The sequence below is a fragment of the Mercenaria mercenaria genome, chromosome 17 (assembly GCF_021730395.1).
Source record: "Mercenaria mercenaria strain notata chromosome 17, MADL_Memer_1, whole genome shotgun sequence".
NCBI classification, from domain to species: domain Eukaryota; kingdom Metazoa; phylum Mollusca; class Bivalvia; order Venerida; family Veneridae; genus Mercenaria; species Mercenaria mercenaria.
In genome coordinates this window covers 19,245,270-19,270,724 of record NC_069377.1, presented here as the reverse complement: position 1 = coordinate 19,270,724, position 25,455 = coordinate 19,245,270, and the positions used below count along the sequence as shown (strand labels likewise).

General features: G+C 37.3%; 1 protein-coding gene across 1 annotated transcript in view; it reads left to right on the top strand.

The window, feature by feature from the left end:
- Positions 1 to 25,455, top strand: part of LOC123535601 (uncharacterized) — a 251,998-nt gene that overhangs the window by 210,146 nt on the left and 16,397 nt on the right. Inside the window, exon 16 of the mRNA XM_045318314.2 lies at positions 8,985 to 9,084. Coding sequence (XP_045174249.2) covers positions 8,985 to 9,084 — 100 coding nt within the window. The remainder of the gene's footprint in view (positions 1 to 8,984; positions 9,085 to 25,455) is intronic.

Genomic DNA, 25,455 nt, shown 5'->3' with positions numbered 1-25,455 from the left:
GAGCCTAGAGCTTTGATATTTGGTATGAAGCATCATCTAGTGGTCCTCTACCAAAATGATTCAAATTATTTCCCTGGGGTCTAATATGGCCCCGCCCCGGGGGTCACGTGGTTTATATAGACTTATATAGGGAAAAACTTTGAAAAACCTCTTATTCAAAAACACAGGGCCTAGGGCTTTGATATTTTGTATGCGACATTATCTAGTGGTCTTCTACTAAGATTGTTCAAATTATTCCTCTAGGGTCAAATATGGCCCCGCCCCGGGGGTCACATTGTTTACATAGACTTATATAGGGAAAAACTTTGAAAATCTTCTTGTCCAAACCACAAAGCCTAGGGCTTTGGCATTTGTAATGTAGCATCATCTAGTGGTTCTCTACCAAGTTTGTTCAAATCATCCCCTAGGGTCAATTATGGCCCCGCCCTGGGGGTCACATGGTTCACATTGACTTATATAGGGAAAATAAAAGCTTTTAAAATCTTTTCAATAACCTACAACATTCAAGTTTGGACCACCAGTATGGTTTTGAGTGGCAAGATGAACCTTGACATGAATTGACCTTGATTTTGACCTAAAGACCTACTTTCACATTTCTGTAGCTACAGCCTTCAAATTTGGACCACATGCATAGTTTTGTGCACTGAAAAAAACTTTGACCTTGATATTGACCTAGTGACCTACTTTCACATTTTTGAAGGTACAGGCTTCAAATTTGGACCACATGCATAGTTCTGTGTTCCGAAATAAAATTTGACCTTGATTTTGACCTAGTGACCTACTTTCACATTTCTCAAGCTACAGCCTTCAAATTTGGACCACATGCATAGTTTTGTGTTCCGAAATGAAATTTGACCTTCATTTAGACCTGGCGACCTACTTTCACATTTCTCAAGCTACAGCCTTTAAATTTGGACCACATGCATAATTTTGTGTACCGAAACAAACTTTGACCTTTACATTGACCTAGTGACCTACTTTCACATTATTGAAGGTACAGGCCTCAAATTTGGACCACATGCATAGTTCTGTGTTCCAAAATAAAATTTGACCTTGATTTTGACCTAGTTACCTACTTTCACATTTCTCGAGCTACAACCATCAAATTTGGACCTCTTGCATAGTTTTGTGTACCGAAATGAACTTTGACCTTAAGATTGACCTAGTGACCTACTTTCACATTTCTGTAGGTACAGGCTTCAAATTTAGACGTACATACATGGGATTGTGTACCGAAGCAAACTTTGACCTTGACATTGACCTAGTGACCTACTTCCACATTTTTGAATATACAGGCTTTAAATTTGGACCACATGTATAGATTTGTATTCTGAAGTGTAATTTGACCTTGATTTTGACCTAGTGACCTACTTTCACATTTCTAAAGCTACAGCCTTCAAATTTGGACCACATGCATAGTTTTGTGCACTGAAAAAAACTTTGACCTTGATATTGACCTAGTGACCTACTTTCAAATTTATCAAACTACAGCCTTCAAACTTGATGCACATGCATAGTTTTGTGTACAAAGAACTTTGTCCTTGAAATTGATATAGTGACCTACTTTCACATTTCTCAAGCTACAGGTTTCGAATTTTGACCACATGCACAGTGTTTTGTACGGAAATGAAATTTGACCTTGAGCTAGTCAATAAGTCTTAAAATTTGGAATTCTCAAAAATGGCACATTGGTGGGCGCCAAGATCACTCTGTGATCTCTTGTTTTCTTATAGTACTTTGCAGTGATAGATATATACATGTTTAGATTTTATACATGTACTTTCACCTTTGCTAGTAACTTAAGTAAGAGCTCGCGCTTTAATTTGTTGAGCGCCAGAGTTGTCGCAGTTTTGATCATTTCAGTTTCAGTTCACGCTTATTATTACATTGATAAATTAAAAACTTTTTCAAGCGGATGTACTACGGATATACTACAGTAGTATGTTCAGGACATGCATCTATTTTTAGCTCACCTGTCACAAAGTGACAAGGTGAGCTTTTGTGATCGCGCAGTGTCCGTCGTCCGTGCGTGCGTCCGTAAACTTTTGCTTGTGACCACTCTAGAGGTCACATTTTTCATGGGATCTTTATGAAATTTGGTCAGAATGTTCATCTTGATGATATCTAGATCAAGTTCAAAACTGGGCCACGTGCCTTCAAAAACTAGGTCAGTAGGTCTAAAAATAGGAAAACCTTGTGACCACTCTAGAGGCCATATATTTCACACGATCTTCATGAAAATTAGTAAGAAAGTTCACCTTGATGATATCTAGGTCAAGTTCGAAACTGGGTCACGTGCGGTCAAAAACTAGGTCAGTAGGTCTAAAAATAGAAAAACCTTGTGACCTCTCTAGAGGCCATATATTTCACAAGATCTTCATGAAAATTGGTCAGAACGTTCATCTTGATGATATCTAGGTCAAGTTCGAAACTGGGTCACGTGCCGTCAAAAACTAGGTCAGTAGGTCAAATAATAGAAAAACCTTGTGACCTCTCTAAAGGCCACATTTTTCATGGGATCTGTATGAAAGTTGGTCTGAATGTTCATCTTGATGATATCTAGGTCAAGTTCGAAACTGGGTCACATGGGGTAAAAAACTAGGTCAGTAGGTCTAAAAATAGAAAAACCTTGTGACCTCTCTAGAGGCCATATACTTCATGAGATCTTCATGAAAATTGGTCAGAATGTTTACCTTGATGATATCTAGGCCAAGTTCGAAAGTGGGTCACGTGCCATCAAAAACTAGGTCAGTAGGTCAAATAATAGAAAAACCTTGTGACCTCTCTAGAGGCCATATTTTTCAGGGATCTGTATGAAAGTTGGTCTGAATGTTCATCTTGATGATATCTAGGTCAGTTTCAAAAGTGGGTCACGTGCCGTCAAAAACTAGGTCAATAGGTCAAATAATAGAAAAACCTTGTGACCTCTCTAAAGGCCATATTTTTCATGGGATCTGTATGAAAGTTGGTCTGAATGTTCATCTTGATGATATCTAGGTCAAGTTCGAAACAGGGTCATGTGCGGTCAAAAACTAGGTCAGTAGGTCTAAAAATAGAAAAACCTTGTGACCTCTCTAGAGGCCATACTTGTGAATGGATCTCCATAAAAATTGGTCAGAATGTTCACCTTGATGATATCTAGGTCAAGTTTGAAACTGGGTCACGTGCCGTAAAAACTAGGTCAGTAGGTCAAATGATAGAAAAACCTTGTGACCTCTCTAGAGGCCATACTTTTCATGGGATCTGTATAAAAGTTGGTCTGAATGTTCATCTTGATATCTAGGTCAGATTTGAAACTGGGTCAACTGCGGTCAAAAACAAGGTCAGTAGGTCTAAAATTATTAAAATCTTTTGACCTCTCTAGAGGCCATATTTTTCAATGGATCTTCATGAAAATTAATCTGAATGTTCACCTTGATGATATCTAGGTCATTTTCGAAACTGGGTCACGTGCGGTCAAAAACTAGGCCAGTAGGTATAAAAATAGAAAATCGTTGTGACCTCTCTAGAGGCCATATTTTTCATGAGATCTTCATGAAAATTAGTGAGAATGTTCACCTTGATGATATCTAGGTAAAATTCAAAACAGGGTCATGTACCTTCGAAAACTAGGTCAATAGGTCAAATAATAGAAAAACCTTGTGACCTCTCTAGAGACCATATTTTTCAATGGATCTTCTTGAAAATTGGTCAGAATTTTTATCTTGATAATATCTAGGTCAAGTTCAAAACTGGGTCACATGAGCTCAAAAACTAGGTCACTATGTCAAATGATAGAAAAAACGACGTCATACTCAAAACTGGGTCATGTGGGAAGAAGTGAGCTATTCAGGACCATCATGGTCCTCTTGTTTTTGAAATTAAATTATTTCATGCGCACGACATCTTGTCTCGTGCTATTGACAACTTATCTCATGTGCAAGAAATATTATCTGGAGAGCACGACATTTTGGCATTTTAAAATTAGCATGGCACACTGGCCTTCCACAGTCTCATTACTATACTACTAAAAACGTAACCCGCTTCCAAAATGATTAAAATGGAATTGCTAAATAATAAATAATAGCCTAATATATAAAAAATTAGCCGCTGTGCCATTCACTGATTTCGCCTATCATCACCAACCCTCCTACCCCCCCCCCCCCCCCCACCCCTCCAAAAAAAATTAAATAAAATAAACAAACAAATAGCAAAGATAAAAAAATCATCGTATCAAGTTTGGCCTACCGGAATAACGAAATACGATTGTATTAAGCAAACCTGAGATAAAAAGTGATGAAATTAATGAACAGTTATGATAAATTTGTCTGTCCCCAACGAAATATTACTACTCTATCCCCACTTACCTGACCCCCAACACACATCCTTCAGTCCATCGGTGAGTCCAACAGTGACGGGATATGTGACTTTAAAATAGCAAAATTTTTCATGTCATATAGATACAGAGAAATATTCATGGGTGAGTGCATGCAAGCGTGCGTACATCTGACCGTCCATCTGTCCGGCTAATTTTTGTGCAGATCATAACTTCGTCGTGTATTTTGAAAATACTTTATGCTTTACTCAGTGAGATCGATTCTCGGGAGCAAACATAGGACCTCTATCTCTAAGGTAAATGTAACACTTAACTGAGGGGGTTAGACAAAGGTTGTGCTCACAAAAATCATCACACTGCGGTAAGCATGTAGCATTTTCCCAATGTGGAGCAACAAACATTAAACAGACAGATGTTGAGAATTACGTCATACTGACACAATTTTAGTCATATAGCGGCTTTCCAGCTTTTGTTGATAGAGGAGACCCTGTGTTCCCATTTGTGCATTTTTCAAGGGAAGAGATAAATTGTCATGCGCAGAAGATATATGCGCGCACGACACACAAAATAAGATGTCATGCGTGAGCAGGGAATACGCGCAATATTAACTGAGAAGGTTGGAAAAAGTGCTAGTGAAACTAACAGGTCAAAAATAATGAACTTATTGTCATTATATTTTGATAGGAAATGAAAATGTAATGTGCAATTTTAATGAACGTTTCAGCGCTATTGTAAGTGCACATATACGAGTAGCATTTCATTTCTAAATTTCGTTGAAATTCAGAATACGACAGCTTGTGCAATTTCATTGTACACGCTTAAAATGTACTTGTAAAACATAAATCTGATAAGTTATACTTTTAGCTATGTGTAGCAGGCAAAAAGATGGAATTTATTTGTAAAAATTATGCAAGTTTTTACTTAACATCCGAAGAAGTTCACTGCACGTATGTGTAACAGTTTGGGATCGCATCGATATTGCGCGGAACAACCTATATCTAATGTTTAATCAAATGCAATAATTCTATAAGACTATGTGTCTTTCATTTTTATCCTTTCCTACTTGTCTTGTTCAAACTATGATGTATGTATTTAATTTGTATATGTATTACTGGAAATAAAATATGTTTAAACTATTTTTCCCAACTGTTATGGAAATGAGTTAATGCAGATACTGCTTGTGTTCTTTTCATTCAATAGCTGCTTTTGATTTATTCTAAAAACAAAGTTGTGATATGCAAGACATTTTTCACTTATGTTCAGTGGTTTATTTCTCCTATAAGATGATTTTTTTTCAGTAAAGAATGTTCTGAATAGAAAACAGAATAGTATTTTATTATTACCTCCACACAGGAAGAATACGTAATATGTCACATTATACATGCATAAATACATTTAACATAAAGTTTTTTTTAAGAACAAAACATAATGCAAAAATACTTGAGGCTTGATACTTTGCTGTTTCTGTCATATGCACATACAAACAAAGTGTGAGTGTAAACGTACTGTATCTCTTCATCCAAATTATTCTATTGACGCAACATTAATTAGATAGAGTTTATATTTTGACGTCAAATTTTACTGACGGATATGTTTAATAAACCATTAATTAAAAAATAACTGGATGGTAAAAGTACTTAATTTTTTAATATTCTATCAAACATAAATCTATCTTAAAAATATAAAAATTTGGCAAAAAAATTTCAAGCCGTTTTTCCGTTAATTAGACAAGTTTGCCATTTTTTCTAAAAATCTAAAAAATTGAGAATGTCGTTTTTCTTCATTTGTTTTCTTAATTTTGAAAATAAAAGATACAACAACTGTCTAGCGCCATAGACCTTTGTATATCACACAAAAAGATGTAAGTTTCATTGCTGTGAATAGAAAAGTAAACAAATGAGGGAAAATAAACCTATTTTTTACCGCTTTTTAACGTGGCGCCAAAACAGACGTGCATGGTAATGTTTGTGACGTCATAGCTGAAACGTTTCACTAGTAACCAAGAAAACAGTTACACATAAACGCCGGGGATAACTTGTACTTTAATATGATATCAAAATCATATGCAGGTTGTAAAAAAATTACAAAGTGCTATTCCACCTTAAGGCAAAATTTATAGCAAAACTTGATGTGAGTTTTTCCGTTCTGACGTCACAATATCGTCTCTGACATCCTAAGTGTAAATGTTATTTCGCAGAATTTTGTACCATTTAGTTGTAATTTCTATATGCAAAATGAACATTATTTTGTATTTTTCATTTATATGACATTCAGAGCGCAGGAAAGGAAAAATGCCGAAAACACTCGGAGCTGGGCTTTGCACAAAAACTGACGTCAGGGGCCATGTATATGACACAATAACAAAAAACACGAACAATATGGCAACAAAGTGAAACCTGAACTCAGTCACATATATCCTGAATTTTGTACAGTATAAATTTCAGGACAATATTCGGCAGAAAAAATTGGGGCGCATTCCACCTTAATTTTGATGATTGAAGTGACACCAAAAGCCACTGAAATTTATTAGGCAAAGAAATATATAACATTTTTATTTGAAATTATGATATACATTTTTAGCTCACCTGTCATGTAGTGACAGGGTGAGCTTTTGTGATCACATTTTGTCTGTCGTCCGTCTGTTCACAATTTCTTGTGAACACGATAGAGACCACATTTTGCAATTAATTTTAATCAAACTTGCACACAACTTGTATTGGCCTAATATCTTGGCTCCTATAGAAAACTTGCCAGATCCCATCATGGGTTCCAGAGTTATTGCCCCTTAAAGGACCAAAATTTGCTACCGGGTATATTGGGCTGTGAACACGATAGAGACCACATGTTGCAGTCAAGTTTAATCAAACTTGAGCACAACTTGTATTGGCATAATATAAGTCTGCCGGACAAGTCTGTATCTAAAAAGAATTTCTCTCTATCTGTTCTGGGGGCTTTATCACACTCTGTGTCTGTACTAGTAGAGGATGAATTTAGTGCCCTGTGTGGCTGCGTTTGCTGTATGTAAAGCACCTTTGAATGTGTTTATCATGAAAAGGGTGCTATTTAAATCTGGTATAATAATGATAATAATTAAAGGGCCAAAATTTGCTATTTTGTCTTTTGCAGACATATAGAGACTTCATTTATGGTTTGATATGATACGAATGTGCAAAATAGCTTAAACAACAATAAATCTTTGATTCCATGATGAATCTGTCAGATCCAATCATAGGTTCCATGGAACAGCCCTTGATTGACCCATGAAAGAGCCAGAATTTGTTAATTATGTCTCCTCTGGGGGAGACATATTGTTTTTGCCCTGTCCGCCCGTCCGTCCGGGGTCACTCTGTCAAAGGTCAAGGTCACAGGGGCCTGAACATTGAAAACCATTTCCGATCAATAACTAGAGAACCACTTGACCCAGAATGTTGAAACTTCATAGGATGATTGGTCATGAAGAGTAGATGACCCCTATTGATTTTGGGGTCACTCCATCAAAGGTCAAGGTCACAGGGGCCTGAACATTGAAAACCATTTCCGATCAATAACTAGAGAACCACTTGACCCAGAATGTTGAAACTTCATAGGATGATTGGTCATGAAGAGTAGATGACCCCTATTGATTTTGGGGTCACTCCGTCAAAGGTCAAGGTCACAGGGGCCTGAACATTGAAAACCATTTCCGATCAATAACTAGAGAACCACTTGATCCAGAATGTTGAAACTTCATAGGATGATTGGTCATGAAGAGTAGATGACCCCAATTGTTTTTGGGGTCACTCCGTCAAAGGTCAAGGTCACAGGGGCCTGAACATTTAAAACCATTTCCGATCAATAACTAGAGAACCACTTGACCCAGAATGTTGAAACTTCATAGGATGATTGGTCATGAAGAGTAGATGACCCCTATTGATTTTGGGTCACTCCGTCAAAGGTCAAGGTCACAGGGGCCTGAACATTGAAAACCATTTCCGATCAATAACTAGAGAACCACTTGACCCAGAATGTTGAAACTTCAAAGGATGATTGGTCATGAAGAGTAGATGACCCCTATTGATTTTGGGGTCAGTCTATTAAAGGTCAAGGTCACAGGGGCCTGGTCATGTAAAATCATTTCTGGAGAATAACTTGAGAACCACTTGACCTAGAATGTTGAAACTTAATAGGATGATTGGACATGCAGAGTAGATGACCCATATGTATTTTGAGGTCACTTGATCAAAGGTCAAGGTCACAGGAGCCTGAACAGTGACTTGAGAACCACTAGGCCAATAGTGTTGAAATTTAGCTGGATGACTGGACATGCCAAGTAGATGATCCCTTTTGCAGCCAACCATCAGTGTCTCTTTGACTTTCGCTCCTGACCCCTATTGACTTCTTGCCTATAGGACTTTGCATTGGGGGAGACATGTGTTTTTTTACAAAAGCAATTTCTAGTTGTTCAAATTATTGCCCTAGGTTCAAAAATGTGTGTGACATGTATATAATATAGGTTAACAGAAAAAACTTAACTCTGTACTTACACAAACACACTTGAAGCCTTGTACACAGGTGAGCGCTTTAGGGTCAGTGACCCTCTTGTTTAGATGATAACCATAGTTTGTAACCAATGATATAAAAGTATTTGTATGATGTAGTACTTTAGAGTGATATTGAATGAATATTTCAGCCTATAATGGCAGTATTCAGACCTCACCCAGGAACACCAAAACGACCAGTATTCAATATTTTTCACAAGGGGTTTGGTACAGGAGCTGCAGTCTGCTCAAGTAAGTCTTTTATATGTATACACTAACTGTTGAGCTGATTAGATGAAAAGTAAAAGGGATTTGGTTGAAGAACCACTCAGCCTATATGTTATAGAACTGAACTTTGCTATACCTCTATATATAACATCCAACTACTGGTTTGTGTTGCTAAAATAAATAGTGCAAACTATGCATAGTTTTTACTAGGTAATTAAATCTTGCTAGGCGTTTGTCCGTACAAGTTTGTTCCGGCTGTAACTTATCTATGAATCAAGGGATTCTTAAATAATTTGGCACATGTGGTGTGTCACGTGCAAGAACCAGATTGGTAGCTTAAAGGTCAAGTTCATACTTGAAGGTCAAAGGTTGTTAAAAGAGGCATCCGTGGAACTTTCAAGTCCTCTTTCGCAATATTTCAACATTCTTTTAGCGAAATCTTTCTTCCCAGATGAATGGAAAAAGGCAAATGTTACGCCAATTTTTAAAAAATCAGATCCCTCTAATCCTAGAAATTATCGACCTATATCTCTATTAAGTTGTGTGGGTAAATTAATGGAACGTTGTGTACATAAGCATGTTTATAATCATTTGATAAATCAAAATCTACTTAGCCCATTTCAGTCCGGATTCATTCGTGGAGATTCTACAACAAATCAGTTAGTTTATATCTATAATGATATTTGCAAGGCTCTTGATGATGGCAAGGAGATACGAGTAGTTTTCTGCGATATTTCAAAAGCATTTGACCGTGTTTGGCACCGTGGATTAATACATAAATTATCGTCTTTTGGAATAAGGGATTCCCTTTTACAGTGGTTTACATCATATTTAGAAAACAGAAAACAAAGCGTAGTCTTAAAAAACTCAAATTCAAAATGGAGGAACGTAATGGCCGGGGTGTCACAGGGCTCGATCCTCGGGCCTCTTCTTTTTCTCATTTATATAAACGACATTGTGAAAGATATTAAATCAAACATTCGATTATTCGCCGATGACACAAGCTTATATCTAGTAGTTGACGATCCAAAAGACGCCGCATCTCAACTCAACTCTGACCTCGGTAAAATACATCATTGGGCAAAAACTTGGCTAGTTGATTTTAATCCTAATAAAACGGAAACTCTTCTCATTTCTAGAAAGTATAATAAACCTCACCATCCGAACTTATTCATGAACAATATTCTTATAAAAACAGTAGAAGAACATAAACACTTAGGAGTCATATTTTCAAGTGATGGTAAATGGCGCCCTCATATTTCATCCGTTATTACTCGTGCATGGCAGAGAATAGGAATACTAAGGTCGATGAAATTTATTATCAACAGACAATCGCTCGAACGCCTTTATATATCTTTTATAAGACCACTTCTCGAGTACAGTGATGTCCTTTGGGACAACTGTACTGAAGAACTTAAATGCGAACTAGAAGCGATACAAACTGAAGCAGCGAGAATTATTACCGGCGCGACGAAGCTCTGCAGTATTAACAACCTGTATACCGACTTAAAGTGGGAAACACTATCTAACAGAAGAAAGAAACATAAACTTATACTATTCTACAAAATGAAAAATGACATTTCCCCAAGCTACTTATGTGACCTTATCCCTCCTTCTACACAGAATAGATATCAATTAAGAAATAACACGAATATTCCCTTATTAAATTGTCGTACACAATTATATAAAGATTCTTTTATTCCATCTACGATTCGTGAATGGAACGCGTTGTCCGAAGAAATCAAAGCAAGTCCTTCGTTAGAAATATTTAAGAGACGCTTAAACAGCAACGTAACCAAACCCCCGCTGCATTACCTTTCAGGAAGTAGGATTGGTCAAGTACTACATACTTGTCTCCGTCTAGGCTGCAGTTCCCTAAATTATGACCTTTTTCGTAAATCAATTTGAAATAATCCTTATTGTATATGCGGTGAACCAGAAACAACAAATCACTACCTTTTATCATGCCCGATTTATATACCACAAAGACAATTGCTCCTAAATGAATTACCTTGTGCACCCACTATTGATAACTTACTGTTTGGTAACGAACACTTAACAACGACTCAAAATATATCGGTCTTTACTAAAGTGCAACAATACATCGTTGCCTCGAAGTGGTTCTCCACGTGACCGGCATACCGGTGCGTGCGGGTGGCCATTGGCGCGGACTGGCCGCATGCAGCACATTCTTAGTACCAAGCAGCATTTCTCAACTATTTTCACAATGTTCATACTTTACTAACTAAAAAGATATAAAAAGAGTTTAAACTAACAAATAAATAGACAAACACCATATTCTTTTACACTCTATCCTTGCGACATGTTTTACTGTCGAGGAAATGAATTAATATAAGTTTTCGCTGAAAACTTGTTTTCAGATCCTTTACATCATTTTGATTGTAAATGTTACTGTATATATTTATGTACATGATATATCTAATAAATACTGTTTAAACTAAGGTCAAAGGTCAAAACTCGGTGCTGTTTTGCTTGTCCGGGCTTTAACTCAGCCATGGATTGAGATATTCTTAAATACTTTGGCACAAACGTTTGCCTCAATAAGATAATGTGTCATGTGCAACAACCAGATTGGTAGATTAAAGGTCAAAGGTTAAAACTCGATGCAGTTTTTTCTTGTCTGGGTGATGAAGATGTTCAAAAACAACTTTGCAGAAATGTTTGGCGCAGTCAGTTCTGTCACCGCCAAATAGTTCCATAAATGTTAGTCTTTTTGACAACTGGCGGGCTGGTCGCTGTGTGGTTAAGGTTCTCTTAGATGTTAATAAAGAGACTATTACTAGTAGGAGGGTATCATTTAGAAACTTAAAAAATTTGAACAAATCAGAATTTTCCAGTGACCTAAGTGAAATAAACGTTGATTCACACAAAAACAACAAGTTTGTGAATGAATTTGAATCGGAAATAGAGGATGTCCTGAATAAGCATGCTTCTTTAAAAGAGAATACTATAATTCAGAGAGCACCCAGACCACGGGTTAGTGAAAATTTGCAACGTCTAAATCAGTGAGAAAGTCTGAGCGTACATGGAGGCATTACAGTAAAACAGAAAAGTTTGTGTCATATAAAGTAGTAAGAAAGGAATACAATTTTGAAAATCAAATGTCAAGGCCACATTTAAAAATGTCTGCTGTCTCCCAACCCTACTTTTTAAAGTTTGGTAGGTAGGTAGGCAATTCTTTGTTTTGTTTATTTTTTTGGTAGGGGGATTATACTTTTACCAGTAGATATAAATTATAATTATTTCTTACAGAAGATTTCTTCTGTATATGTTGTATAAAAGGATGAAATTAAATAATACAATTTAAACTTTCTTATTACACTGGGACCCCTTTATAAAGCTATCGTTGGGGTCCAAGGTTCGAGACCCGCGGATCTAGCGGGGTTAAATTTACAATGCGGGTTGGCTGTATATGCAATACCCCACCCACCCATAATGCATTAGAAGTATTTTGAACGCTGCATCATGTTATATAAGAAAATTCTAAGTGTATAAACAGGACATTCATTTACCTTATATGCTACTGGAAAATACATTTAAAAAATTATAATGCCGTGTAATCTTCCCATTTCATCATAATTCTAAAAGAAAGTTAGAATTGTGTATCCTGGAAGTGTGTGTGAGGAGCGCAGTCATGAAAATTTAAAATCGCGGAAAGAAAAGAAAAGATAAACGCGGACAGTCTTAAAAAAAAAGAAAAATTTTGAAAACATGTAGAAAATGGATAAGATAAGATAAAGATAAAAAATGGTAAAATAAACTAAATCTACGATAATAAAAAGTGAGAATGGGATGATTACAAAAAACTGCTGCATTTTATTACATGATAAGCTTTTAGGATCATTAGATGTCCATCTTTTTTCTTTAAAGAACCTCTTGTCTTAAGACGCTATGCCAGTTTCAACCACATGCTGCAGGAATGTTTCTTGGGTGGTCTTCTTTCAGATTTCTTTAAATCTAGGTCATCCATGCAGAATTCTTGTTGCCATGACAACTGAAAGGATTAGAATAAGAATTCTTCTTCTCAGAATTTGCTGGCCCAGTTTTGAAATAATTTCACAGAATTGTTATTTAGTGGCCCTCTACCAAATTTTTGTGCACCCCCCACATGAGCGGTGGGGGCATATAGATTTGCTCTTGTCTGTCCATCCTTCTGTCTGTCCTTCCGAGAATGTTGTGTCGCGCCTAGCTCCAAAAGTATTTGACTTAGAGTCACAAAACTTTACAGGAATGTTGGTCAGCATCTGTAGTTGTGCACCTGGGGTTTCGCGTCTGGATTCATTCAGTTTTGTAGGAGTTATGGCCCCTGACTTAGTTAAAAATTGGTCATTTTAATGTTGTGTCGCGCGTAGCTCCAAAAGTATTTGACCTAGAGTCACCAAAGTTTACAGGAATGTAAGTCAGCATGTGCAGTTGTGCACCATGGGTTTCGCATCCGGATTCATTCAGTCATGTAGAAGTTATGGCCCCTGACTTAGTTAAAAATTGGTCATTTTAATGTTGTGTCGCGTGTAGCTCCAAAAGTATTTGACCTAGAGTCACCAAAGTTTACAGGAATGTAAGTTAGCATGTGCAGTTGTGATCCTGAGGTTTCGTGTCCAGATTCATCTAGTCGTGTAGGAGTTATGGCCCCTGACTTAGTTAAAAATTGGTCATTTTAATGTTGTGTCGCGCGTAGCTCCAAAAGTATTTGACCTAGAGTCACCAAAGTTTACAGGAATGTTGGTCAGCATATGCAGTTGTGCACCTGGGGTTTCGCATCTGGATTCATTCAGTATTGTAGGAGTTATGGCCTCTGACCTAGGAAAAAATTATCATTTTAATGTTTTGTTGCGCATAGCACCAAAAGTATGTGACAAAACTATTGTGTCCTATGGACACACATCTAGTTTCAAATTATTCTGTGTTGTCAAACATTACGCTTGAGGACGCCACGTCTTTGAGTTCTAAGCATTGATGATAAACAGCTTTAATGCTGAAGATTTCATTTTGCATCCATTTTTATGGCCCTGAAGGGAGGCATATTAGTTTTCAACTGTCCTTCCGTTCGTTCATTAGTTTGTTAGTCACAACATTAACTTTTTGCATGAAGGCACTTTACTCAAGAACCACTGCACCCAGGACCTTCAAACTTCATGTGCTGATAGTACTTATTGAGTACACAACCCCTACTGACTTTGGAGTCACCAGGTCAAAGGTCAAGGTCACAGGGGCCAATGTTAACTTTTTGCATGAAGGCACTTTTCTTGCAAACCACTGCACCCAGGACCTTCAAACTTCAGCATTCAAACTTCATATGCTGATAGTACTTATTGAGTACACGACCCCTACTGACTTTGGGGTCACCAGGTCAAAGGTCAAGGTCACAGGGGTCAATGTTAACTTTTTGCATGAAGGCACTTTACTCGCGAACCACTGCACCCAGGACCTTCAAACTTCACATGCTAATAGTACTTATTGACTACACGACCTCTATTGACTTTGGGGTCACCAGGTCAAAGGTCAAGGTGCTGCTGGGGCATTTGTCACCATTAGTGACAGCTCTTGTTTCATCATATTTAAAAGATTGAATGTCTACTTGTAGTTCATAAAAGGAGTTGATATAACTCCTGCCTTCTTTAAATATATTTTCTGATATTCTTTTCCATCGAAGCTATAATGAACGCCTATAAACAAAAAAATATTTACTTATGTTACGAGTAAAACTATCGCTAAACTTTTTTCAGCATTTCACCGTATACATTAACACTCAGATAAAAACATCACCGTTTTTATCAGTATGTGGTGTTCTTTTTTCTTTTTCTTTTCAAATTTGAATAAATTGAATATTATAGCTGGATGTAGTTGCTAAATGGCTGTCAGTGTCAACTTCAGCTTGAACAAAACTGGGTAATATGAATGAACTGAAGTATGAAATACATGTATCAAAGATTGGTGTCATTTCTAAACTTTTACACAAAAATTTAGAACCCAGGTCTCCATAACATGACTGCCCAGAGTCTGTTTTAAAACAGCACTATAAAATAAATAAACACAGCACTGTCCAGATAAAAATACGAATAAATGGGATGGAATTTAACTCGCAAAAGTGTGAACAAATAACTTTCGCCTTTTAGCAATTAACTGTTAATTTCCTTTTTAGCTCACCTGAGTGGTGAGCTATTAGGATTGATGAATGTCCATCATCCGTCCGTCCATTCACATTTAATTTGTATACACTCTAGCATCACAGTTTTGAAGCAATCTTAATCAGACTTGGTCGCAATGTTTTTGGTCAGAAGACCTCAGATAAGTTTGATTATGGGCTAGATCGGATCAGTATGTCAAGAGTTATGTGCCCTTGATTGACAAAATTTATATAGAATGTTCAAGATCTTGGATGATTTAGATTATTAGCGAAATTGGGCCAGTAGGACAAGAGTTATGTGAACTTGATTGACAAAATTTGCTATATTTCATCTTGTTTAAACTCTAGCATCTCATTTCTTCACCAATCCTAATCATATATACATAGAATGTGTATGGCCTCAAGATCTTGGATGAGTTTGATTATGAGCAAAATCGGGCTGGTAGGACCAGAGTTATGAACCCTTGATTTACAAAAATTGCTATATTTTATGTTGTTTACACTCTAGCACCTTCATTTCTTCACCAGTCCAAAACATATTTACATAGTATATGACTGTATTGGATGAGTTGAATTTTGAACAAAATCGGACAAGTAGGAGCCTTGATTTTGCAAAATATGTTTTACCTTGTTTACACTATAACAACTTTATTCCTTCAGCTATCCAAATCATATTTATACAGATGTGTTTGAGCATAAGATCTCGGATGAGTTCGATTATGAGTGAAATCTGACCAGTAGGACTAGAGTTACTCGCCCTTGATCTTACAGAAATTGCTATATTTTCCCATGTTTACACCCAAGCAACTTCATTTCTTCACCAGTCCAAATAATATTTACACAGAATGTGTATGATTAAAAGATCTTGGATTAGTTCTAAGAGCTAAATCGGTTCAATAGGACCAGAGTTATTTGCCCTTGATATACAAAAATTGCTATATTTCACATTGTTTTGCATTTTTCTTTCTTCATAATCATGTGTATGTGATTGATTTGAAAGTTTATAAGGAACAGCTTAGGACCTCTAAAAATTGTTCCCTATAACCTAGGTTCCTTATATCCATATAGCGAACTTTTTCCTTGTAACTGAGGTTTGTATGACGACACAATTTGTATAGCGAACACTATTTGACTGACGTTTGTTCACACTCCGGGCCAACCATGAACCGTTATGTGAGAAAGTTGCGAGTCTAGTAGTAGTTCCGATCCTTTCCTGGAGAGATGGTAAGGTAAACTGCCTGCATGTATATGACTGAAATGGTGTTGAAACACAGCATTAAACCTAAACTAAGCCAAAATGTACGTCGGTAAGAATGTCCGTAATTTGTGTTTATTTTTTGTCGGTTATTTCAATCTTTTTTAGAGAGCGCTACATTATGACTATAAGATATGTTACAGTTTCTCCCCTTACCTTGCTTGAGAATAGGCATCAATACTAATATAAAATAAATGTTCAAATCATTTATTTTGCACACATTGTAATGTACATGTACAAATAAAATATCATATAGAACTCAAATCTTCAGTGTCAATATAGCAAAATCAAAATAATACATACCGATTAAAGTGTAAATTATACCTATATAGTTTTGCTATTGTCCATTTTAGCACCTGCTATAATGTTTACAAATGACAATTTAGTAAACTGGACTGTTTGCCATTGTTAATCACACGTAATTAGCACATTTACTTAGGTGAGACAATAATGACCAATATTAATATCCCAAATTTCAGTGGCTGTTACTGATTTTCGTTCATGATTGTTAACATGAAATACCTAATACATGTAACTCTTGAGCATAATCTTGAGAGTAAATATAAGTCTACTATCGTCTAGTATTTGGTAAATGTTAATGATGATATTATATTATTTTCTTTTTATAGTATCTGTGAATTAACAAAATAAAGATCATAATTCTAAATGAAATCATTTGTGTTTATTCATGTGCATGAAAGCGCTTGCAAGTGCCGACATTACTTCGATGTCACCAGCGATTCTCCTAATTATTTCCAGTTTGCAATAATTTTTATTCTTTATGTCTGTTCGCTATAATCGAGGGGTTTTCCATTGAATTTCGTACTTTGGGACTGGAAAAAGTGTTACTTATAACCGAGTGTTCCTTATAACTGAGTTCCCTATAACCGAGGATTTTTACATTGAATAAAGAAGGAATTAGATCGGGAGATTGAAAACTGTTCCTTATAACCGAGTGTTCCTTATAACCGAGTTCCTTATAAGTGAGGTTTACTGTATATGTCTTCAAGTGGTCTCAGATTATCAGGGTAGATAACTCTTGACTGATTTTATTTCAAATTACCTCCCTTTGTCTTTAATTAAAATGAACATATTTTGGTAACCTCTTGCAAGATGGGTTCCAAATTTCATTTATGTGATCAAGTGGACCCAGACAACCAGGGTAGACAACTCCGGAGTGAATGTTTGACAAATAACCTCCCTTTATTTTAATTTGAATGGATATTTCTCAGTAACTTCTGACAAGACTGATTTGAAATTTCATCAATGTCATCAGGGTACTCAGATGGTCAAGTTAGAAACTTCTGGACTGATTTATGTCAGATTACCTCTCTTTGTTTTTAGCTCACGATGATTATTGTAAAACCTTGATAACACTATACTCACTGTAGCATTTCTATTCCCAGTCCATTTGTTTATAAGTATGTCATATAATATACTTCCACTGACACAAATAGGTGAGCGATATAGGGCCATCTTGGCCCTCTTGTTTTATTAGCTTGTCTGATTTTTACAAAAAATCTACGATGTAGGTTATCAAGGATGCAACTTGCTTTGAAAATCCTGCTTATTACGCCTTCTTGACCTTAACTGGTCCTCAGCCAGATTCCTTCAAATTATTCTTTTTAGCTCACCTGAGCCAAAGGCTCAGGATGAGCTATTGTGATTGCTCACCATCCGGTGTCCGTCCACACTTTCCTTTAAACAACATCTCCTCCTAAACCACCAGGCCAATTTTGATGAAACTTCACAGGGTTGTTCCTTAGATGATCTTCTTTAAAAATTATTCAAAGAATTGAATTCCATACAGAACTCTGGTTGCCATGGCAACAGAAAGGAAAAACTTTAAAAATATTCTTATACAAAACCACAGGTCATAGGGCTTTAATATTTTGCATGTAGCATCATCTAATGGTCCTCTACCAAGTTTGTTCAAATTATCCTCCTAGGATCAAATATGACCCCGCCCTGGGGGTCACATGGTTTACATTGACCTATATAGGGAAAACTTTGAAAATCTTCTTGTGCAAAACCACAAAGCATAGAGCCTCAATATTTGGCATGTAACATTATCTAATGGTCCTCTATGAAGTTTGTTCAAATTATGCCCTGGGGTGAAAAGAGCCCCTGCACGGGGAGGGGGGGGGGAGGGTCCCAAATTTTACATAGAGTTCTATAGGAAAAAAACTTTAAAAATCTTCTTGTCAGAAACCACAAGATCTAGGTCTTTGATATTTGGCATGTAGCATTGCCTTATGGTCCTCTACCAAGATTGTTCAAATTATAACCCTGGGGTGAAAAGAGGCCCTGCCGTGGGGATCCAAAGTTTTACATAGACTTGAATAGGAAAAAAATTTAAAAACTTCTTGTCTGAAACTGCAAGGCCTAGGCTTTTGATATTTGGTATGTTGCATTGCCCAGTGGTCCTCTAACAACATTATTCAAATTATGACCCTGGGGTGAAAAGAGGCCCCACCCAGGGGGTCCCAAGTTTTACATAGACTTATATAGGAAAAAAACTTTAAAAATCTTGTCTGAAAGTTCAAGGCTTATTTGGTATGTAGCAATGCCTAGTGGTTCTCTAACAAGGTTGTTCAAATTATGCCCCTGGGGTGAAAAGAGACCCCGCCCTTGGGGTCATTTGTATGAGTTATATAGGAAAAAATACTTTAAAAATTATCTGATCATATTTCCTAGACTGTTTAATTATAATTACCTGATGACCCCAAGTAATTAGGGTTCACTTGACTGTGACCTTGACCTACTGACGTTCTTTTTTGTTTTTTAAGATACAGCCTTGAAATTTGGATGACATATACAGTTTTGCACACCGATCTTAACAGCATAGAAATTTGGACCAGGTCAATAACATTCAATAAAGATTTCAATACTCTTCTTTAATGTTCTTAGCCCTGACCTCCTAACCTACTGACCGACACTCTTGTTTTTGAAAGTATGCAAAAAGGTTTGGACCACATGTATAATGTTTGATATAGATTTCAATACTCATCTTGAATAGTCTTAATCCTGACCTACTGACCTACTTTTATGTTTTTGAAGTTACAGTAAAGAAATTTGGACCACCTGTATATTTTTTATGCAGATTTCAAAACTCATCTTGAATAGTCTTAATCATGACCTTCTGACCTACTTTCTTGTTTTTGAAGATACAGCATGGAAATTTGGACCTTTTGTAGAACTTTTGATACAGATTTCAATACTCATCTTAAATATTATTAACCCTGACCTACTGACCTACTTTCTTGTTATTGAAGCTACTGCAAAGAGATTTGGACCACCTGTATAATGTTTTAACAGATTTCAGTACTTATCTTGAAGAACCTTTACCATGACCTTCTCACCTATTTATGTCTCCCCCCCCTCTGGGGGAGACATATTGTTTTTGCCCTGTCCGTCCGTCCGTCCTTCCGTCCGTCCGCCCATCTGTCCGTACGTCACACTTCATTTCCGGGCAATAACTGGAGAACCATTTGACATAGACCTTCAAACTTCATAGGGTTGTAGGGCTGCTGGAGTAGACAACCCCTGTTGTTTTTGGGTCACTCCGTCAAAGGTCAAGGTCACAGGGGCCTGAACATTGAAAACCATTTTCGATCAATAACTAGAGAACCACTTGACCCAGAATGTTGAAACTTCATAGGATGATTGGTCATGAAGAGTAGATGACCCCTATTGATCTTGGGGTCACTCCGTCAAAGGTCAAGGTCGGTCACAGGGGCCTGAACATTGAAAACCATTTCCGATCAATAACTAGAGAACCACTTGACCCAGAATGTTGAAACTTCATAGGGTGATTGGTCATGAAGAGTAGATGACCCCTATTGATTTTGAGGTCACTCGTCAAAGGTCAAGGTCACAGGGGCCTGAACATTGAAAACCATTTCCGATCAATAACTAGAGAACCACTTGACCCAGAATGTTGCAACTTCATAGGTTGATTGATCATGAAGAGTAGATGACCCCTATTGATTTTGGGGTCACTCCGTCAAAGGTCAAGGTCACAGGGGCCTGAACATTGAAAACCATTTCCGGTCAGTAACTTGAGAACCACTTGACCCAGAATGATGAAACTTCATAGGATGATTGGTCATGCAGAGTAGATGACCCCTAACGATTTTAGGGTCACTCTGTTAAAGGTCAAGGTCACAGGGGCCTTAACATGGAAAACCATTTCTAATCAATAACTTGAGAACCTCTCGACCCAGAATGTTGAAACTTCATAGGATGATTGTTCATGCAGAGTAAATGACCCCTATTGTTTTTGGGGTCACTCCGTTAAAAGGTCAAGGTCACAGTGGCCTGATCATTGATAACCAGTTCTAATCAATAACTTGAGAACCACTTGACCCAGAATGTTGAAACTTCATAGGATGATTGAACATGCAGAGTAGATGACCCCTATTGATTTTGGGATCAGTCTATTAAAGGTCAAGGTCACAGTGGCCTGTTCATGTAAAATCAGTTTTTGGAAATAACTTGAGAACCACTTGACCTACAATGTTGAAACTTAATAGGATGATTGGACATGCAGAGTAGATGACCCCTATTTATCTTGAGGTCACTTGATCAAAGGTCAAGGTCACAGGAGCCTGAACAGTAACTTGAGAACCACTAGGCCAAGAGTGTTGAAATTTAGCGGGATGACTGGACATGCCAAGTAGATGATCCCTATTGCAGCCAACCATCAGTGTCTCTTTGACTTTCGCTCCTGAACCCTATTGACTTCTTGCCTATAGGACTTTGCATTGGGGGAGACATGCACTTTTTTACAAAAGCATTTTCTAGTTGTTTTTTTTTGTTTTTGAAGCATTCGCAAAGAAATTTGTTCAACCAAGCAATTAAACTCAGGTGAGCGATATAGGGCCATCATGGCCCTCTTGTTTGTTAAAAAGCATGGACGCCAGAGGACAGGGCTTGATTTTCCTATATGGCTATGGATAACTTTGAAAATCTTCTGCTTTGAAACTGCAAGCTTAATTTCAAAATAATTTCACAGCAATGTTCCTTACATGACTATCTTCAAAATTCCTTCAAATCATTTTGTTTTGTTAAAAACATTACCACTGAGAGGTGGGGCTAGTTTTCCAAATATTGCTTTATGGAAAGCTTTAAAATTCTTCTATTAAACTGCTGGTCCTGTCTCAAAATAATTTGACAGCAATGTTCGTTTGGTGACCCTCTACCAATATCTGTTTCTTTTCATTAAAAACTTGGCCTCCATGGAATTGGCCTAGTTTCCTCTTTATGGCTATATGGAAAACTAAAAGTCTTTTAAAACCTTCTTCTAGAAAATTGACACCAGAATTCAAAATTATTTCACTAGGATGTTCCTGAACTACTAAATTCATTCACGCTCCCACCTACATTACCTCATCTCCCACCCCACAAACCTCCTCAGATTTATTTACTTCTAATTACTTGTATTTCTTGATACAGTCGACATTGTATTAAGAGACCACCCAAGGGACTGCTAAGAAGTGGTCTCTTAATGGAATGGTCTCTTAATGAATTTCAGTCAGATGAAAAGGAAAGTTATTTTTAACTGTTAATGTAACTGTATTTATTACGAACATACATTTATGGTTTCAAAATCTGTTTTAACATCGTGAACAGTTTTCCAAGTCCGCAAGCCTTGAAAATTATGGCTAGATTGTTTGTCAGTTTGACTGATACAAAAGTTAATTGCTTTCAGTCACGTGCCAAACGTACTCGCTAATTACACAGATGAAGAAATGCCCAGTAGAATTTTGGTACCCGGTCGCTTAATAGATACTTTTGTCAAATATTTTACCTGTCGGGACTACATTAAAAACGTCGTTTAATGGAATGAATTTATATACTGAAAACTTTCGGGAGGGATTTTGACTGGTCGTTTAATACAAAAATCGCTTAATAGAGGTAGTGGCAAGTACGATGTTGACTCTACTAATTTTTTTTAATACCCCCTCCCCTACTTCTGTCCACTACTGCTTCCTCATGCTCAAGGTGAGCTATTGTGACCAGTCTGAGTCGTCTGTCATGTATCAACTTGCCTTGTTCTAGAGGCCACAGTTTTTACCCAATCTTTATGAAACTTGGTCAAAATGTTAGTCTTGATGATCTCTAGGTCAAGTTCGAAACTGGGTCATGTTGGTCAAAAACTTGGTCAGTAGGCCAGATCAAACGAAAATCTTGTCATCACTCTAGAGTCCACAGTTTAAGTTTGAAACTAATGAGACTTGGTCAGAATGTTTGTCTTGATGACCTCAAAGTCAAGTTCGAATCAGGGTCATGTGGGGTCAGAAACTAGGTCACCTGGTCAAATTGCAGGAAAAGCTTGTTAACACTTTAGAGGCCACATTTTTGACCATATCTTCATGAAACTTGATAGAATATTTATCTTGATGATCTTTAGGCCAGGTTTGAAACTGGGTCATATGGGGTCAAAAACTAGGTCACTAGGCCAGATCAAAGGAAAATCTTGTTAACACTCATAGAGACCACATATATTAAGTTTAAAACTCATGGTGATTGGCCAGAATGTTTGTCTTGATGTCTTCTAGATCAAGTTAGAATCTGGGTTATTTGGGATCAAAAACTAGGTTACCCACTCAAAAAAAGCAAAGAAAAACCCTATGTATGCAATAGGAGCTGCATTTTACATTAGATTTTCATGAAATTTAATCAGAATGTTTGTCTTGATGAAATCTAAGTCAAGTTCGAATATGGGTCATCTGGGTTGAAAAACTAGGTCACCCGGTCAAATCAAAGAAAAACCTTGTGTATGCAATAGGGACTACATTTTTCACTGGATCTTCGTGAAATTTAATCAGAATGTTTGTCTTGATAAAATCTAGGTCAAGTTTGAATATAGGTAATCTGCATTAAAAAACTAGGCCACTCCTTCAATCAAAGAAAAACTTGGTGTGTGCAATAGGGCTGCATTTTCATCTGATGTTCATTAAACTTGTTCAGAATATTTGTCTCCATAAAATCTCATATGAGTTCTTATCGTGGTCAAGTAGATGTAAAAATTAGGTCACCAGGTCAAGTCAAAGAAAAAGCTTGTTTACACTCTAGGGGCCTCATATTTGATTCAATCTTCATAAAACTTGATCAGAATGTTTATCAAAAAATCTTGAAATATTTTGAATCAGCTCACATGGGGTCAAAAACTAGGCTACTAGGTCAAATCAAAGGAAAAGCTTGTTTACACTCTAGAGGCCACATTTTTGCTCCAATCTTCACAAAACTTTGTCAAAATATTTGCCTCCATGAAATCTTGGAAAAGTTCTAATCTGGGTCTTGTAGGGTCAAAAACTAGGTCACTAGGTAAAATAAAAGAAAATGCTTGTTTACAATCAAGAGGCCACATTTTTGGTCCAAACATAATGAAAATTGGTCAGAATATCAGATGGGTTAAAAATTTGGTCAGTCTAAATGTTTTATCTTGAGTTATTACGGCCTTTTGGAGTTCCTACTTTTTCCTACATTTTCCAACTTTTTTTAAAATGCCTCCTACTTTTTCCTACTTTTTGATGAAAACCTCCTACTTCTCCTACTTTTTTGCTTGACAGAAAAAGATATAAGGGGAGAGCCCCTCCCTCCCCCCTCCTCATCAAGAGGGCTGTATTTCAAAAATTTCCAGGAGAGAGAGCCCCCTGCCCTAAAATGAGGGGAGTACAGACACCAGTAAATGCACCAGAGGCCACCATTTCTTACCTGTATTTCAAAAACTTTCCTGGGGAAGTTCCCCACCCCCTAGACATGGGCAAAAGGCACCTGTCCAATACCTACCCACTCTTAGTGCTCGCTATGCACCTTAGTCGTTCTAGACTGGTGTCCCCACCTCTCCAGTCAAAAATGTCTGGTTCCAGGCCTGGTTTAGATGTAGTATTATCTGCTATTAAGGTAAGCATTGCAAATTTTACTTTAATAACCTCCTTCTTTTCCTCCTTTTTTGTCTGCAAACCTCCTGCTTTTTCCTACTTTTTTGTGTAGGGAACTCCTACTTTTCTCCTACTTTTTTGCAAGGCCATGCTGGAAGGCATGGTTATTCCCCTGTTTTTGACTTTACAGTAGTACAACTACTTTGTTCCTTGTGTACTCAACTCCTCCTACAGTTTGCATTCAATTTAGATGAAACTTGATATATACCATCAGCATGAAAAGAACATATGCATATTTTGGGTCCTGAATATTTTTAATCCCCCGCCGTGGCGGAGGGATTATAGGAATGGTCTGCGTCCGTCCTTCCGTCCTTCCGTCAGTCCTTCCGTCCGTCCATCCTTCCGTCCGTCCGTCCTTCCGTCCGTAACACTTTCATGTCTACTCCATATCTCCTAAACCCCTTGAAGGATTTTCATCAAACATGGGTCAAATGATCACCTCATCAGGACGATGTGCAGAACCCATGAGTCAGCCTTGTCGGTTCAAGGTCAAGGTCACAACTCAAGGTCAAAGGTTTGAGCCTGCCATTTTGTGTCCGCTCTATATCTCCTAAACCCCTTGAAGGAATTTTATAAAACTTGGGTCAAATGCTCACCTCATCAAGATGATGTGCAGAACCCATGAGTCAGCCATGCCAGCTCAAGGTCAAGGTCACAACTTTGGGTCAAAGGTTTGAGCCTTCCATTTTGTGTCCGCTCTATATCTCTTAAACCCCTTGAAGGAATTTTATAAAACTTGGGTCAAATGATCACCTCATCAAGACGATGTGCAGAACCCATGAGTCAGTCATGCCGGCTCAAGGTCAAGGTCACAACTTGGGGTCAAAGGTTTGAGCCTTCCATTTTGTGTCCGCTCTATATCTCCTAAACCCCTTGAAGGATTTTCATCAGACTTGGGTCAAACGATCACCTCATCAAGGCGATGTGCAGAACTTATGAGTCAGCCATGTCGGCTCAAGGTCAAGGTCACAACTGAAGGTCAAAGGTTTGAGCCTTCCATTTCGTGTCCGCTCTATATCTCCTAAACCCCTTGAAGGAATTTT